Source organism: Fusarium vanettenii (assembly GCF_000151355.1).
Source record: "Fusarium vanettenii 77-13-4 chromosome 1 genomic scaffold NECHAsca_1_chr1_3_0, whole genome shotgun sequence".
NCBI lineage: Eukaryota > Fungi > Ascomycota > Sordariomycetes > Hypocreales > Nectriaceae > Fusarium > Fusarium vanettenii.
The window spans coordinates 548,677-563,113 of record NW_003315881.1 but is presented as its reverse complement, the minus strand read 5'-3'; the positions used below and the strand labels follow the sequence as shown (position 1 = coordinate 563,113).

The 14,437-nt window shown below is 54.3% G+C and overlaps 4 protein-coding genes across 4 annotated transcripts; all 4 read left to right on the top strand.

Annotated features, from left to right (window-relative positions):
- Positions 1–301: 301 nt before the first annotated feature.
- Positions 302–2,318, top strand: NECHADRAFT_89949 (uncharacterized protein; the record flags this gene model as incomplete). The annotated part of the gene is made up of 2 exons (XM_003054085.1): positions 302–596; positions 661–2,318. 2 exons carry the CDS (start codon positions 302–304, stop codon positions 2,316–2,318), a joined length of 1,953 nt encoding a protein of 650 aa, XP_003054131.1.
- A 742-nt stretch (positions 2,319–3,060) lies between these two features.
- NECHADRAFT_74541 (uncharacterized protein) lies at positions 3,061–4,524 on the top strand (the record flags this gene model as incomplete). Its single annotated transcript, XM_003054084.1, has 4 exons — positions 3,061–3,343; positions 3,409–3,702; positions 3,757–3,887; positions 3,943–4,524. The coding sequence occupies 4 exons, from the start codon at positions 3,061–3,063 to the stop codon at positions 4,522–4,524; spliced, it is 1,290 nt and encodes a 429-aa protein (XP_003054130.1).
- A 1,100-nt stretch (positions 4,525–5,624) lies between these two features.
- NECHADRAFT_89948 (uncharacterized protein) lies at positions 5,625–6,639 on the top strand (the record flags this gene model as incomplete). Its single annotated transcript, XM_003054083.1, has 4 exons — positions 5,625–5,653; positions 5,718–5,958; positions 5,992–6,145; positions 6,248–6,639. The coding sequence occupies 4 exons, from the start codon at positions 5,625–5,627 to the stop codon at positions 6,637–6,639; spliced, it is 816 nt and encodes a 271-aa protein (XP_003054129.1).
- A 5,278-nt stretch (positions 6,640–11,917) lies between these two features.
- NECHADRAFT_74539 (uncharacterized protein) lies at positions 11,918–13,214 on the top strand (the record flags this gene model as incomplete). Its single annotated transcript, XM_003054082.1, has 3 exons — positions 11,918–12,119; positions 12,217–12,517; positions 12,590–13,214. The coding sequence occupies 3 exons, from the start codon at positions 11,918–11,920 to the stop codon at positions 13,212–13,214; spliced, it is 1,128 nt and encodes a 375-aa protein (XP_003054128.1).
- Between the last annotated feature and the right edge of the window lie 1,223 nt (positions 13,215–14,437).

The following is a 14,437-nucleotide window of genomic DNA, read 5'->3' as shown; positions in this document are numbered from 1 at the left end:
CCAAGAAGCTCTTATCGATAACACCGGTATAGCATCTAGGTTCACCACCTAATCTGCCCGCGCCTCGCCCTGGGTCGCGCGTCCAGCTGGATCCTGAACCATGGCGATGGTTGCATGAAGTTGATGGAGTACAGTGTAAATTCACAGTTGTGTGGATGGGAGGTGATAGCTCACTGAGCAGGGGTGATTAGACTAAAGCCTGAGCTGAGCAAGAGCGGAAGTGCTGACTAACCAGGCCGGGGCGCGGGCGTCATGGGTTTCGTGGTAGACTACCCGTGACTACCCAAGTAGGTAGGTCGCCATGGCCCCGAACTTACAACCCCAACGCCCGCGTCTTCAAGACCATAGACTCTGGTCGGGTCTCTCGGCAATTTCGAAACGATCATTTAGGAGCTGCACAACATCAGCATTTGAGGCAGACGACGAACGATCTTCGACCGACGGCGACATGAGCTCTCGCAATAGCGAAGCTGACTTTCGCCGGCGGGTGATACCGAGCCACGCGGGCCATGATTCACGCCCGACAAGTCAAAAGGAGCTTCTCGGATGGTACGCATACGCGTTTGCGGCCGAGACGTACGTGATCTGTGGAATCGGTAGGTTATTCTAGAGCCTCTGGACGACGGAGGCTGTATCCCGGCTGCTAACGCGCTTGTCCAGGCTCCTTCATCCCCATCCTGCTCGAGACGCTCGCCCGAGAGAATGGCGTGCTGCTCTCTGACCGAAAGACACCATGCGGCTCAAGCTATAGCAAGGACAAGGATGACGGCCAATGCATTGTCTGGGTGCTGGGCATGGAGATCAACACTGCCAGTTTCGCCATGTACACCTTTTCCGTGAGCGTCCTGATTCAAGCACTGCTTGTCGTCAGTATCAGCTGCGCCGCCGACCATGGCAATTATCGGAAGAAGCTTCTCCTCAGTTTCGCATGGATCGGCAGCTTTGCGGTGATGGCTTACATCTTCATTACCAAGGAAAACTATATCATGGGCGCTCTCTTGACCATCATCTCCAACACATCATTCGGCGCCTCATTCGTGCTGCTCAACTCATTCCTCCCGCTCTTGGTCCGATATCATCCTGAGGTGATCGAGGCCAACGTTGCCAGTACCCCCGACCTGGGCCAATCTGACTATGAGTCTCGCCAACTGCAAGAATCTGTGGATGAATTGGAAGCTTCAATGGTGACAACAACTTCACCTTTGCTGCCGGAGGACGGCGAGCGGCTAAAGCCGACTGCAAGCCATGCAGAGATCACATCAAAAGAGCTCCAGCTCTCCACGCGCATATCGGCCATTGGAATTGGCACTGGGTATATCGCTGCTCTATTCTTGCAGTGCATAGCTATTGGGGTCCTCATCGCGCTGCACAACTCTACCTGGGGCCAGAGAGTCGTTCTGTTCATGGTTGGACTCTGGTGGACCGTCTTCACGATCCCTGCGGCCATGTGGTTGCGGCCCCGACCAGGACCGCCCTTGGCCGATGATGGCCGAAAGGGCTTCATGGCAGGATTCGCATACATCATTTATGCCTGGAAAAGTCTCTTCACCACAATCCAGCTGGCAAGGCGCCTCCTGGATATTGTGCTGTTTCTCGCTGGATGGTTTCTTTTGTCGGATGCCATCGCGACTACTTCATCTACTGCAATTCTATTTGCCAAGACTCAACTCCACATGCGGCCGTGGGCACTCGGGATGATAAATGTCATTTCAACACTGGCAGGGGTGTTCGGCGCTTTCGGGTGGTCCTGGATTTCGCGGCTCTTTAATCTTCAGGCTCATCAGACCATTCTCGTCTGCATCGCCCTGTTTGAGCTGATTCCCATATATGGACTGATGGGATATCTCCCGTTCGTCAAGAACTGGGGGGTCTTTGGCCTGCAGCAACCATGGGAGATGTATCCCCTGGCCGCCGTTTATGGATTTGTTCTCGGTGGTCTCAGCGGATACTGCCGGTCTCTGTACGGCGAACTCATCCCGCCAGGATCCGAGGCAGCATTTTATGCACTGTATGCCATCACGGATAAGGGCTCCAGCGTGTTCGGACCAACGATTGTCGGTGCCATTATCGACAAGACTGGCACAATTCGACCTGCGTTCTGGTTTCTTGCAGCCCTGGTCGGATTGCCGGCGCCACTCATCTGGTTCATCAACGTTGAGCGAGGCAAGCGAGAGGGTGCCAAGCTGGCCGAAACCATCGAAGGCTTTCCAAGTCAGGAAGATGATGGAGTCGACCCTGAGCCTGAGGGCCGGGGAATGCTGGCAGAGTATGAGAGGGAACAAGAGGAGGGAGCTGTTAATGGACGAGCAGCAAACTAACTGGGAAATGACATAGCGGCGGCGTTTTGTGTAGGTCTTCTCTGCTCTTTGGGCAATGATATGGGCTTTAGACGACATGGACGGAAGTTCTTAATGGGTTCGGATATAAATAAAGGATACATAATTGTTTTTGGCCCCTTCTTGATGCTCTGCGATGATGGATAGAGGAAGGATTTGTCGCGAGTTTGCCGGTCTCGCTTCTTGTTTCGAATGCGTGCAACACTCACTGCAATTCCTGTTTTTGGACTCGGTCGTGTTTACAACATTGTCGCAATTTGTACAACTTTTTACCGTCATGAAAGAGTCAGTGTAACTCGGCTTCGCAGCAATTGACCCCAAGAGGGGACAAGACGCGTCGGTTTTCATCTGAGATGAGGTTGGGTGGCCCCGGCCATGTCACGTGACTCAGAGTTTTTGGGCTTTTGGGTCAGTTCTCCCGCGGATTGCGACGTTGCTCCCAGTTAATAAATCGAATACCTCTTGCGCACAGGACATCGCAGGCCGCGGCTTGTCGCTTCAAGACAGCTTGGGCAAGGCTCGGGTCAGACGCGATTATCGCTTTTTGGTATATACCACATTTTTCTATCTTAGGTACTCACAGGTTCCTTTTCTTCTTCCTCTAGGTACCTTGCTCTTTTCCTCGCCCTTGCCGCGACTCGCTCGCTGTTTGTCCTAAACCCCTCCCTCTCTCTCCACTCTCCTCGACGCGGTCATACCCAACCGCCTCAAACTCGCCACCACAATGAGCAATCGAAAGCGATCGCGCTCCATCGCGGAGGAGAATCGCGCAGAATGCCCCTTTACCATCGGGTACGCGAACGGCCCGTCACGCGCCGAGCAGGAGCGACATAAGAATAAGAAGCGGAAGCGCGGCGAAGGTCAAGATGACGACAAGCGGGTTCAAATTCAGATCTCGCCCTTCTCGCCTACCGGCAGCTTCAAGACCCACGACACCATGGATCTCTACTACACCGTCGAGCCTTCGAAGCGATGGCAAGACATGACGCGCTACAATAGTTTCGTCCGTAAGTATCCGAACCGAGGGAATCTGTCCTCAAAAAATGAGGGGCTGACGAATGACTCTTGGCAGTAAATGGCATCAAATACTATAGCGAGGGCTTCGTCTTTGTAGCCAACGAGGCCACTATCGAGCGACAGCGTGCCGCCGGTACCCTGGGAAGCGTCGGTCCTCTCAAGAAATCTGACGATGACTGGGTGGCGCGCATCCTTGAGATCCGAGCTGCCGACGAACACCATGTTTACGCGCGCGTTTACTGGATGTATTGGCCCGACGAGCTTCCTTCCGGGACTCTAGATGGCAAGAAGACGGTCCAAGGTCGCCAGCCCTATCATGGCCAGAACGAACTGATCGCATCAAACCACAGTAAGTGATTAAAGCTTCACGCAACAGACAGCGCGACTGACATACCACCACCAGTGGACGTAATCAATGTTGTTAGTGTTACACAACCCGCAACGGTCAACCAATGGATCGAGTCGGATGATGAGGAGATCCAAGACGCGTTATATTGGCGTCAAGCATACGACTGCCGCAACTCGCAACTCTCGGTACGTCGCGCCATATCCACCTTGCTGAAACTCGCAATGGTCTAACTGTGTCTAGTCTGTTGATCTTATGTGCAAATGCCAAACACCCGCGAACCCCGACAAGACCTTGATAGGATGCACGAGCTCTGAATGTGGAAAGTGGATGCATCGCGAGTGTCTGAGCCATGATGTCCTCATGCAGGTTTTCGAACGCCTGGGTACAACTAAGCCTCACCGAACCGAAGGAACGATTGTCAAGGAAGAAAAGTCTAGCGAGGAGGCCACGCGCCCGCTGTCGCCGACCGACGCCGAAGAGAAAGAGACCCAACCAACAATCGATGTTCGCTCTGGGGAGACTCAAGACAACGTCCACGTGAAAAAGGGGACCCGAGAAACCCCTCGAAACACGGATACACCAACCCCCGGGCCGACGCCATCGAGAACGGTCACTGCATCGGCCAAGGGATCTGCCAAGAAGGGCCGCAAGAAGAAGACCATGGACCTCAAGCCCTACCAAGGACTTTTCGAGGCGACGCTCAAGATGAACGAGGGACCTACAGTCTGGGAAATCCGTGATCTTCGCGAGAACGTCACGGGCGGCGAAAAGTCGTGGACTGAGAAGGCCCACTGTCTCATGTGCGGTGTAGTCATTGACTGAGTCCGCCGCCCAAGAGACGTGAGCGTATGTCGGAGAAGTCCTCCTGCTAGGGCTTATTGGCCTTTCGGGGAGCGATGCAACGTTGAGTAGGTTGGTCGAGATTGTTCTGTTCGGAAGAGCCGGCATGGCATGGCATCCAATGTTGATGCCATCAGCAATCAACACAGACGACCAAGCCGAATTACCTGATCTACAGGGGCTTATTTGAACGGCCGACGTGTTCGATTTCTTTTGTTGTACCGAGGTCAAATTCTTGGCGATTCGCCCACTGATGGATATTCCGGGCGCGGCGTTGGAGGCGAAACAATTGGATGTACTGCGATTTGTTTGGTATAGGGTCTGGCTGTGGGTCTTGTGAGAAGGAGAAGGAATATGTGTGCTTTGGTGTTTTTTATTTTATTTCTCTCTTATCTTTATACACGGGACAGGAGGCAGGGGATGACTGCAAAAGAAGAGGATGTGGGAAGTGAAAATCTTTCGCTGAAACCTTTCGTTGGAAAGCTAGGTTTGGATGGACAGAGAGAGGTGGTCAAGTATTTATCGGGGTTTGGAGAGGTTGAGCATGTTACTAGCTGTCCTGCCTTTGTGATTTGGCCAGTAGTTTTGTCTCGCTATTATTAAGGTTTTCTGCAAGAATGTATCTTTGCCTGTTTTATTTATAATGGATTTCCTTGTTCCCTTCTCGAAGCTGTTTTCATGTATGTAGTTTGATAGTTGATGGCCTATGACGCTTGTTAAACTTGATTTCCCACGGTGTCTATTCCCTACAGCATTCGAGACTACGATCAGATGTAAAATATTTTATACCTGGAATTCAATTTGATATTTCTTAACAACCTCACATGGCCTTTTCTTGACTGAGCGCTAATATTGACACTCAGGACTGAACACAAGGACTTGAGCTTAGACCGGAGGTACGTACTCCACAAGGTGAGGTGAGCTCCGTCCAGCCAACCAACCCCGCTACTCCGTAACGTCCAAGAGCTTCACCTCCAGGACCCAGACATCCATCTATACATCCCCGAGCACCTAATCAACAACCTCTCCCCCCTCTACCCTGCGCAAATTTTCAACTTCAAAGGCCAAGTAACGTCGCAACCATGGCCGTCGATCCCTTTGACTCGGCTCTGTGAGTATCATCCCTTCCCCCCCCCTGCGCAATGACGCAGGCTGATGCGTCCATCTCTCCTCAGCGACCTCCTACGCCGTCTCAATCCCAAGCAGACGACCGACCACCTCAACGCCATCATCTCGCTCGCCCCGGACTTGACCGAAGACCTCCTCTCGTCGGTTGATCAACCCCTCACCATCCGCCGCTGCAAGCAGACCGGCCGCGATTACCTGCTCTGCGACTACAACCGCGATGGCGACAGCTACCGCTCCCCCTGGTCCAACCAGTTCGACCCGCCCCTTGACGAGAGCGGTGCGGGCGGCGTAGGCGCTGGGGGCAGCGAGGGCGCCGGTGAGGGTGCCATCCCGAGTGAGCGCGTCCGCAAGATGGAGGTCAAGGCCAACGAGGCATTCGACCTTTACCGCGAGTTGTACTACGAAGGTGGTGTAAGCAGCGTCTACTTCTGGAACCTCGATGATGGATTCGCAGGTGTGGTGCTTCTGAAGAAAGGTAGGATCCCCCACCGACTGAATAGCCTGTCTTGGTCTGCACTTCTGTTGCATCATCCCTGAACTGGAGCGCGCCCAGGCTAATCCACGTCTTTGTTTCTAGCTTCACCGCAGGGCGGCAGCACCGAGGGAGTCTGGGACTCTATCCACGTTTTCGAGGCCATTGAGCGAGGCCGAAGCACCCACTACAAGCTCACGTCGACCGTGATCCTGACGCTGGCGACCGCGGGCGGAAACCTCGGTGAGATGGATCTGAGCGGCAACATGACACGCCAGGTGGAGCAGGACCTCCCCGTTGAGAACGACGACAGCCACATTGCCAACGTGGGGCGGTTGGTAGAGGACATGGAGCTCAAGATGCGAAATCTCTTGCAGGAGGTGTACTTTGGCAAGGCCAAGGATGTGGTCGGTGACCTGAGGAGCATCGGAAGTCTGAGCGAGGGCGCACGGGATCGCGAGGCACAGCGGGAGCTCATTGGAAGCATGAGGAAATGATGCCTCGGACGTGATATGCTATATTTGGTAAGAGCAAGATGCGTTTGATAGACAGCCCTGGTAGAACAGGTCGATCGCATAACGATCAGACAAGCACGGTCCGGTAGACCGCCACGCAGAGAGACTAGATTAGGCGTGGTGGATGACCGTTGTACAAACCTGGTTCTATCGAGATATTTTCCGAGCATGCCTGCAAACACTCCCCAGTTCAGACGCCTTGCTAATTGCGACATGCCCGGGATCCGCAGCCATGGTCAGCAACCTAGAGAGGGATTCCTGATAACAGTCAGCAAGACGACATCCCAACGCCACTGTCAGTCCGACACTAAAGACGAAACTCGGGTGGGTGAAATCGTAGTCAGGGACATGACTGCTGTATCGGAATCAGGTACAGAGCGCTTGGGCCGGCCCGTCCTCCCGTCGAGTGAGACATGCAAACTCGAGAAATGCCCATGTTTGAAAGCCCGAGATCGCGAGTCGAGACATCGGTCGTGCTAAAACAACGTCGTTTGGGGGCACATGCGGCACTGTTCGTACACACAGACATAGCTGACCCTTGGCGTAGATCGCGTCTTATCACCGGGCGTATTGACGTCCCGGAGTTGCGAACTGGTGGAGTAGACATGGGCCACCAGAGGCCGCCAGCAAGTCCCTTGACATTTGGTCTAAGAAATAACCAAGCGACCTGGTGCTTGGGATATTATTGCTGGAAATACATACATCCTACCCCGTCCCGGATCACATCTTGTTGAAACGGGGCATCGGGACTCTGCTGCGGTGCGGGTCGTGGCTTGTCTGCGATTTGCTGCTAAGCGCCAGGCTGCGCTAATGGATGCAGACTGCACATGTCCTGAGTCAGGCCGATCACAAGTGCTGCGGAATTGCGCGGGTATGACGCTGAGGGATTAGATGGGAGGTCGTGGTGCTGCGAAGTTCAGAGCCGGATGAAGTGCTTGGGAGGATCTTGTCATGGGGTTCCACCCCGGCATGGTGGAGGTGGGCGCGAGCTTGAGGGCGAGTTGACGGAGCTTGTACACGGAAAGGGTTGCGAGGCGCGATAGCCTGCGTCCATGGTGTAAATGTGACAGCCAACGTTGTTGAAGCCAGCGAAACCTTATACTGCAGCTGACGACAACCACCTTGAGGTTAATTATCATGTACTGTGGGTTTTGTCGATCCAGCTGGGAGGTGTGCCGTGAGGAATACTGGAAGGAGAAGAGTTGTGGTTGTCCATTCAGCCACTGACTCGATACCACATCCCAAAAGCATGGGTCACGATCCTCTCGATCACTTACCCACCTGCGAGCACGGATGGGTAGACTGGGAGGGAGGCCTATGGCCTGCAATGCACACGAGAAGCGCGCAAGCGGGTGCGGGTGCGGGTGCAGGCCCCCTTGGCCTTGTTGTCCAGTACCTAGGTAGCTTGAGCGAGGGCTTGATCATTGGCATGGGCGGCCAGCGGCAGGCTTGCAAACAGTCTGCATACAAGTCTGAATAGCTCCAAGCGCGTGCTGTAACGCGCCGCGTGCGCATGCTGCAATGCATCGATAGACGCTCGGACGATGTGGTGGTGTTGGCTCTGGCGATGGCGTCGATATCGCCGGGACTGCCCTGGATTGGTTGGATATCGAAGTGTTTTGGGATCAGATGCATTGGCATGAATGACAAGAAAAGTTGGGAGTTGTTCGTGAATGCCTCGATGGGGGTTCAAGACTGATGATTATCGGAAGGCGCGGCGTTTAGTCGACCCTGCCTGACCCTACCTACCTGCCTTAGTGCTCAGTCGAGACGATATCATGGCAGGCCCAACGTGTTGGGCGGAAAGTGCAGTCCTGACATTGGCATCCATCTACCACGAAGTAGAACAAGGCTGCTGGGCACTCCCCATCATCAACACCTCTCCCATCTAAGCCTTTTCATCATTCAATCATGGCCATTCTTTTGCTTTCCTTTGCTTCTCTCTCATTGGGGGAGCTACATGAGATGGAAGACTTCTAGAAGAGAGCCCCGCACGCGTGCCGTTCCTGTTCCTGTTCCTGCCACCTGCCAAACGCGTGCCGTGCCCCTGAATTCCAGCCCTCTCAGGTACGGAACCCCGTTATCACCAAGTGTGCGCGTGGTGTGGTGTGGCTTCACCACTGAGGCGGAGCGAAATGCTACGGCGGTAGAGTGCTCGCATGAATCACGAGACCGGCAGCAGGTGAGCATGCCAATGTGCAATGCATAGAATGACTGCTTGGCTTACACAGTATTACTCCGTAATTTCAAGGAAATGGAGAGAAACGGAAATGGAAAAGGCCCTGTTGGTGCTGGCGGCCCGGACGGGATCGTTGATCGACGCGCATGCCGGCTTCCAGCGCTAAGCTCGAGGCTCTACCCCTCAAAGCATGCTCCCTGGGTCCCTCCATGTTGCGTTGCGAGTTGGGACAAAGAGCCCTTGTCCATGCCCGACATACATGCTGCAGATATTCCTCCCCCGAACCATAATATAGATGCAGGATTCCTCGACTCTCTTTTCCGAACTGGGCGCTGTGCAGCACGTCAGATTTCGCGGGAGGTCAACGTGACACTCTCCGTGTTGCAGGTGACAGATGAGACGAATAAACGCCTCGCTGGCTTGCTCCCGGACATGCGTTCCGTTTTTGGGGGTGTAATACACGATCTCGGACGCTAGAGTCGGATTGGCGGAGAGACGCCATCACCAATGACCAGTTCCCTTTGGTCACTCTCTTGTCGTATGCCTCTACTAGTTGCTGTTAACAGGGGATGCTCATGTCTTTACAGCACATGGCGGCGTGGGTCTCGGGCCAAGTGAGGCCTCATCTACCTAGCTTGGAGCCATGCCGACACCAACGACTTGCAACACGGAAGAAGGCTCAATAAACTTGAACCCGGCCCGAGAGTATAGAGGGTCTATAACAGCCACAGTCGAAGGCCTCAGAAGTTGGGCTGATGATGCTCGAGCTTCCGAGAGAGCCAGCTGTCGATCCTTCAGTTCTGGTAACCGGTGATGATGAGAGGCACTCAACACCGGACATGCCAAGACGAGTTAGGGCCATACCAGGCCTGGGCGATGATTGTCATCCTCCATGGGCGGGTCGCCTGCCCCCGGTCCCCTGTCGGCATGTCCCTTGTCTTCAATGACAATGACGAACATGGAGGTCCACTGCAGGCTCGGTAGCTAGGTGCTAGTCTGGCGACTAGGCGATATGATGAACGGGGGCATTCTGCAAATCCAACCTGCAGCTCTTGGACCAGCCGCATGGCCCAACCCGCCCCAGATGCCCCTGGCGCCCCTTTGATGATGGTCATGGGCCATCGTCATTAAGAGGCAGACAGATGTTGACGGATGCGCCTGGTCTCGAGCTTGCAGCCATCGGCTCTGACTCGGTCGCTATCGGTTCTCCAACCAGACACCTGGCGTCGAGAGCTATAAGCGTTGCCGGGCGCAAAGAGACAACAAGAGGCCAGTGCTCATCGATTGATGAAGACATCAACCCACCGAGAGGACCGCCATCAAGAACCGGCAGGGGAAGAGAAGCAAGCTCAGGCCAGGATGGAGCGGTCGGGAGCGGACTCCCTTCAGACTTGGTAGTCGTACTTGGTACATGGGAGTTGGAAGAACCCCTCCACAGCCCACACTTGTGCATTCTTAACTCACCTTTCAGGCTCTCTCGCTCCCTTCGGTTCGCTCAGTCATTTCATGGCGACATGGATACGCATCGTTGAGCCCCCCGCTGCTTCGCTATTCTTACGCAGAACGGTGCTTGGTCAAGTCGCTAGACCAGAACAGAGTAGCCCTGAAACCAAGAGTTTCAGAAGTGGCTAAGACATGAACGAGGCATATGAGCGCCTACAACCTACAGTACCTTAGGTTTGGTGCCTGAATGCTTGAAATAGGGCGCAAAGTAAACTTCATGGCACCTAGGTAGGGAAATTTCACACCCACAGAGCTATGTACCTACCCACAGCACACCCCTCATTTCAACCGGCATCAAAGACTCGGACCCCTTTTGCTGGGAGGAGCAGCAGAGTCCACATTGCATCCCACGCACTCTAACACTGGCTCACTGGGCTCCTCTCGCCCCCCCTTCTTGGACCTCCCCAACAGCTGATCCACTCACCTACTCTGTCATTACTGCGCATTAGCTATCAAAATCCACCCCTCACCAAGGCAGCTTGGAAAGGGCCCAAGGGTCTTGTTTCTGCTGGGCTCGTCTTCGGGTCCCCGCCGCCGTGGCCGTGGTGGTAGCCGTGGCCATCGTGTGCTTGCTTGGTCTCTTGGTCTTGCTTGGGTCTTGATTCTTGGTCCTGAGCTGTCTCTCTGGTTGGCTGGCTGCGCTTCTACTCCTGCTTCTGCGTCTGCTTCTGCTTCTACTTCTGCAGCCCACCTGGTCCCAAAGTTCCCATCTCCATCCATTCCCATCAGCCCCCCAGTCCCTCCTCCATCGCTCGTCCCAGAAAGCGGCTGGTGCGCCGCCTCGTGCCTCGCAAGTTCAAATTGGGGCGCCTGTTGATCGTCTTTCCCTCCACTCCCTCCCACCTCCCGTCTATTTGGTCCCGTCTTCCGTCTTCCGTCCTCCCATGGCCTTCCCGCCTTGGATCTTGCTGCTCCCCTTTGCTCCCGCGCACCGCCGCTACGCCGTCGCCACACCAGCACTCTTGGGCTCAGCAGAGTAATTGCCTGCCCGGGTACTCGCTCTACTATACCTTACTGTGTCGTACCGTCGACGGGTCTAATAAGGTGCCTGCTTAACCCACACGCTACCCGTTCTGACGTCCCTGTACTGACTTGCGTGACCCCTTCTTAGGCTGCGGCTCCTCCTCTTGAACCTGGCCTAACCACCTAGACCAAGAGCTACTAAGGTCATTGCCCGTCCACTTCGTCCTCCGCTGGAGAATCCCGAACCGCTTCGCTTCGTCAAACGCTAAACCACACCGATCCTCGCATATACAACCGCGTTGGTCTCCTCGTGGGTCCTCTGCGTTGTACGCACCGTTTCTTGGGCCTCATAACTATCCACCCCCTGAGACCTGACAAAGTCTCCCTGACACCAGTACTTCGACTTCCTCGGAAATCCTTGGGTGCGCACGAGCTTTTTGATCCAAGAAACCGACTGTATTGTACTGTCTGGACTTGTCTTTGACCGGGCCGTTCCACCCCGCGCTCGCATCCTTCCCGTCCTTGCGCCGCCGGCGAACCGTCCACGACCTTCGACCCCACGTTATCTTCTCGCGACTCTCCTACGACTCGACGACTGCTAAAGATACAACGACAATGGCCGAAAAGCCTTCGGTGTTGATCATTGGAGGGCTTGGCTATATCGGCCGCTTCCTGGCCCTCCACATCCACAAAAATGAACTCGCCTCCGAGGTGCGACTTGTCGACAAGGTGCTTCCCCAGCTCGCATGGCTGGCTCCCGAGTTCTCCGAGGCCTGTTCACAGGACAAGTTTATGCAAGCTGATGCCAGCCGACCTGGTAAGTCTCGCGCCACTTATCCTGCGGCCTGTACCCTTTGTAGTTGTCAAGTATGTTTGACCAGTGGCTAACGAGGGACCCTTCTGTCTTTTTGTAGAGGGACTAGCGAGAATCTTTGACCGTCCGGAAGGAAAGCAATGGGACTATGTCTTCAACTGTGGTGGCGAGACGAGACATTCGCAGGAGGACGAGGTTTACAAGCTGAGGTCGCTGAACCTCTCTATCGCGCTAGGCCAGGAGGCGGCCAAGAGAGGCGTCAAGGCCTTTATTGAGCTGAGCTCGGGTATGGTTTACAAGTCGGACTCGTCACCGAGCAAGGAAGGAGACAAGCTGAAGCCTTGGAACCGGATCGCCGTCTTCAAGCTGCAGGCGGAGGAGGCACTCTCCAAGATCGAAGGGTGAGTTGGCTCGTGAAGCTCATGAAGAGTACAAAATTGGGACGTCATTCGCTAACAGTTTGTGGCGTATAGCCTCAACCTCGTCATCGTACGCTTACCACACGTCTACGGGCCATATGCTTCCCAGTGGGTTGCGACAGCTTTGAGCATGGCCCGCACGTATCAACACCTGGAGGAAGAAATGAAGTGGTTATGGACCAAGGACTTGCGCACCAACACGGCACACATTGACGATGTTACTCGTGCCTTGTGGATGCTCGCGGACTGGTACGACGCGGGCAAGGCGGGTTGGGATGAGGGTAGCATGGGTAAGATTCCCATCTTTAACATCGTGGACGACGGCGCGACGAGTCAGGGCACCATCGCAACCATCATTGGGGAGATCTTCAAGATCGAGACGGGATTCCAGGGTCAGCTCATCAGCACGTTTGCGCGACTCAACCTTGACAGCGTTGTGGACGATGTCAATGATGAGCTTCTGGGACCTTGGGCGGATATTCTTGCCGACGCAGGGATTACGAGACCAGGACCGTTGACGCCGTTCATGGAAAAGGAATTGCTCAAGGACACAGACCTCAGCATGGAAGGAAGCCGACTCAAGACGTTGTTGGGTTTCGAGTACAGCAAGCCCAAGATGACCAAGGAACTGTTGGAAGAGGTGATTGAGAGTTATCGGAGGATGAACTGGTGGCCTTGATCAAGTGAGGGAGGGCTCAGTATACCCAGACTGCGAAAAGTGGGAAACGGGGATGACGACGTCGAGACATGTATGGATAACGGCGTGGATTTTTGACTTGTTTCTTGCATGGACTCGGCTTAGCGAAGAGTCCGCCTGGTGTTGGAAGAGACGATACCCCGGAGGATGAGGACAAAGGACCTGAAGAACAGCCGCGAGCAGACGAGGCCGAGGTAAGGCTGCGACTGGACAAGGGTGAAGGAGTTGCAGCCCATCGAGGGAGCGGTGCCCCGGGGTGGGGAGGGGGGACGAGAGGAGAGTGAAGGAGATGACGAGGATAGTGATGTATGACTGGAACATAAGAGTTCTAGGGGAGGCCAAGGCGCCCACATTGATGGGAGGCCAGTTAATAATATGGGCAAATAAATATACTACTATGTTGGATACAAGGCTCGAGAGGTTTACCTTGTAGTGTGATATTGTGGTGGTGGTGACGTGAAGGATACGAGAGGGGTCTGACGATGGATCGAACCGAATATTGGAGGCTGGAGAGACGGACAGAGGGGGGTGGACATGGAAGGTTGCGCAACGGATGAGCCGAGGTGGTTGTATAGACATGAGGCAGAGCAAGACAGACAGAGACATGTGGAAGTGAGAGGGACATGGCGTGGAGATTGCGAATCGCGGGGCCCCAGAATGTTTCGGCCGATTCTGTTGGTTGGGATCCAATGGATTTTGTTAGACCTCGGACGAGCAAGTCAGATCAGTCTTCAAGATGGATGGTTTCTGCAAGGGGCGGTTCGTGATGGATGGTTGCATCAGCGGGTGGGCGGCGCATCTGTTCCAAGCTCAGTTGAACGAAGGGATCCAATTTGGCTTGGCAATGAATGGATTGCGGTTGTGTCCGAGGCTTTTTGGGCTTGGCCTTGGCTGTCTAGGTGGCTGTGGTGAAGAGGAGTGGTGATGGTGTGGTGGTACCTTTGTGGTGTAGATGACCCTTGGATTTGGATATAATGGCAATTCTTTTTTAGTCTATGTAGTATTAGAGGCAGAGAAAGAGATAAAGATGGACAATTATAGAGATAGAGTAAGAGAGAAAGTTTGGTTGTACTCCATCTCTTCCGTCTACAACATCATGACATGGAGGATAAATCATGGGCCTCGTATATTCAGATGCCAGTCCAGTCACGACAATACCAATTCCTGTCCACTTGATCATAACCTAGAAAACACCTCCGCTTTCT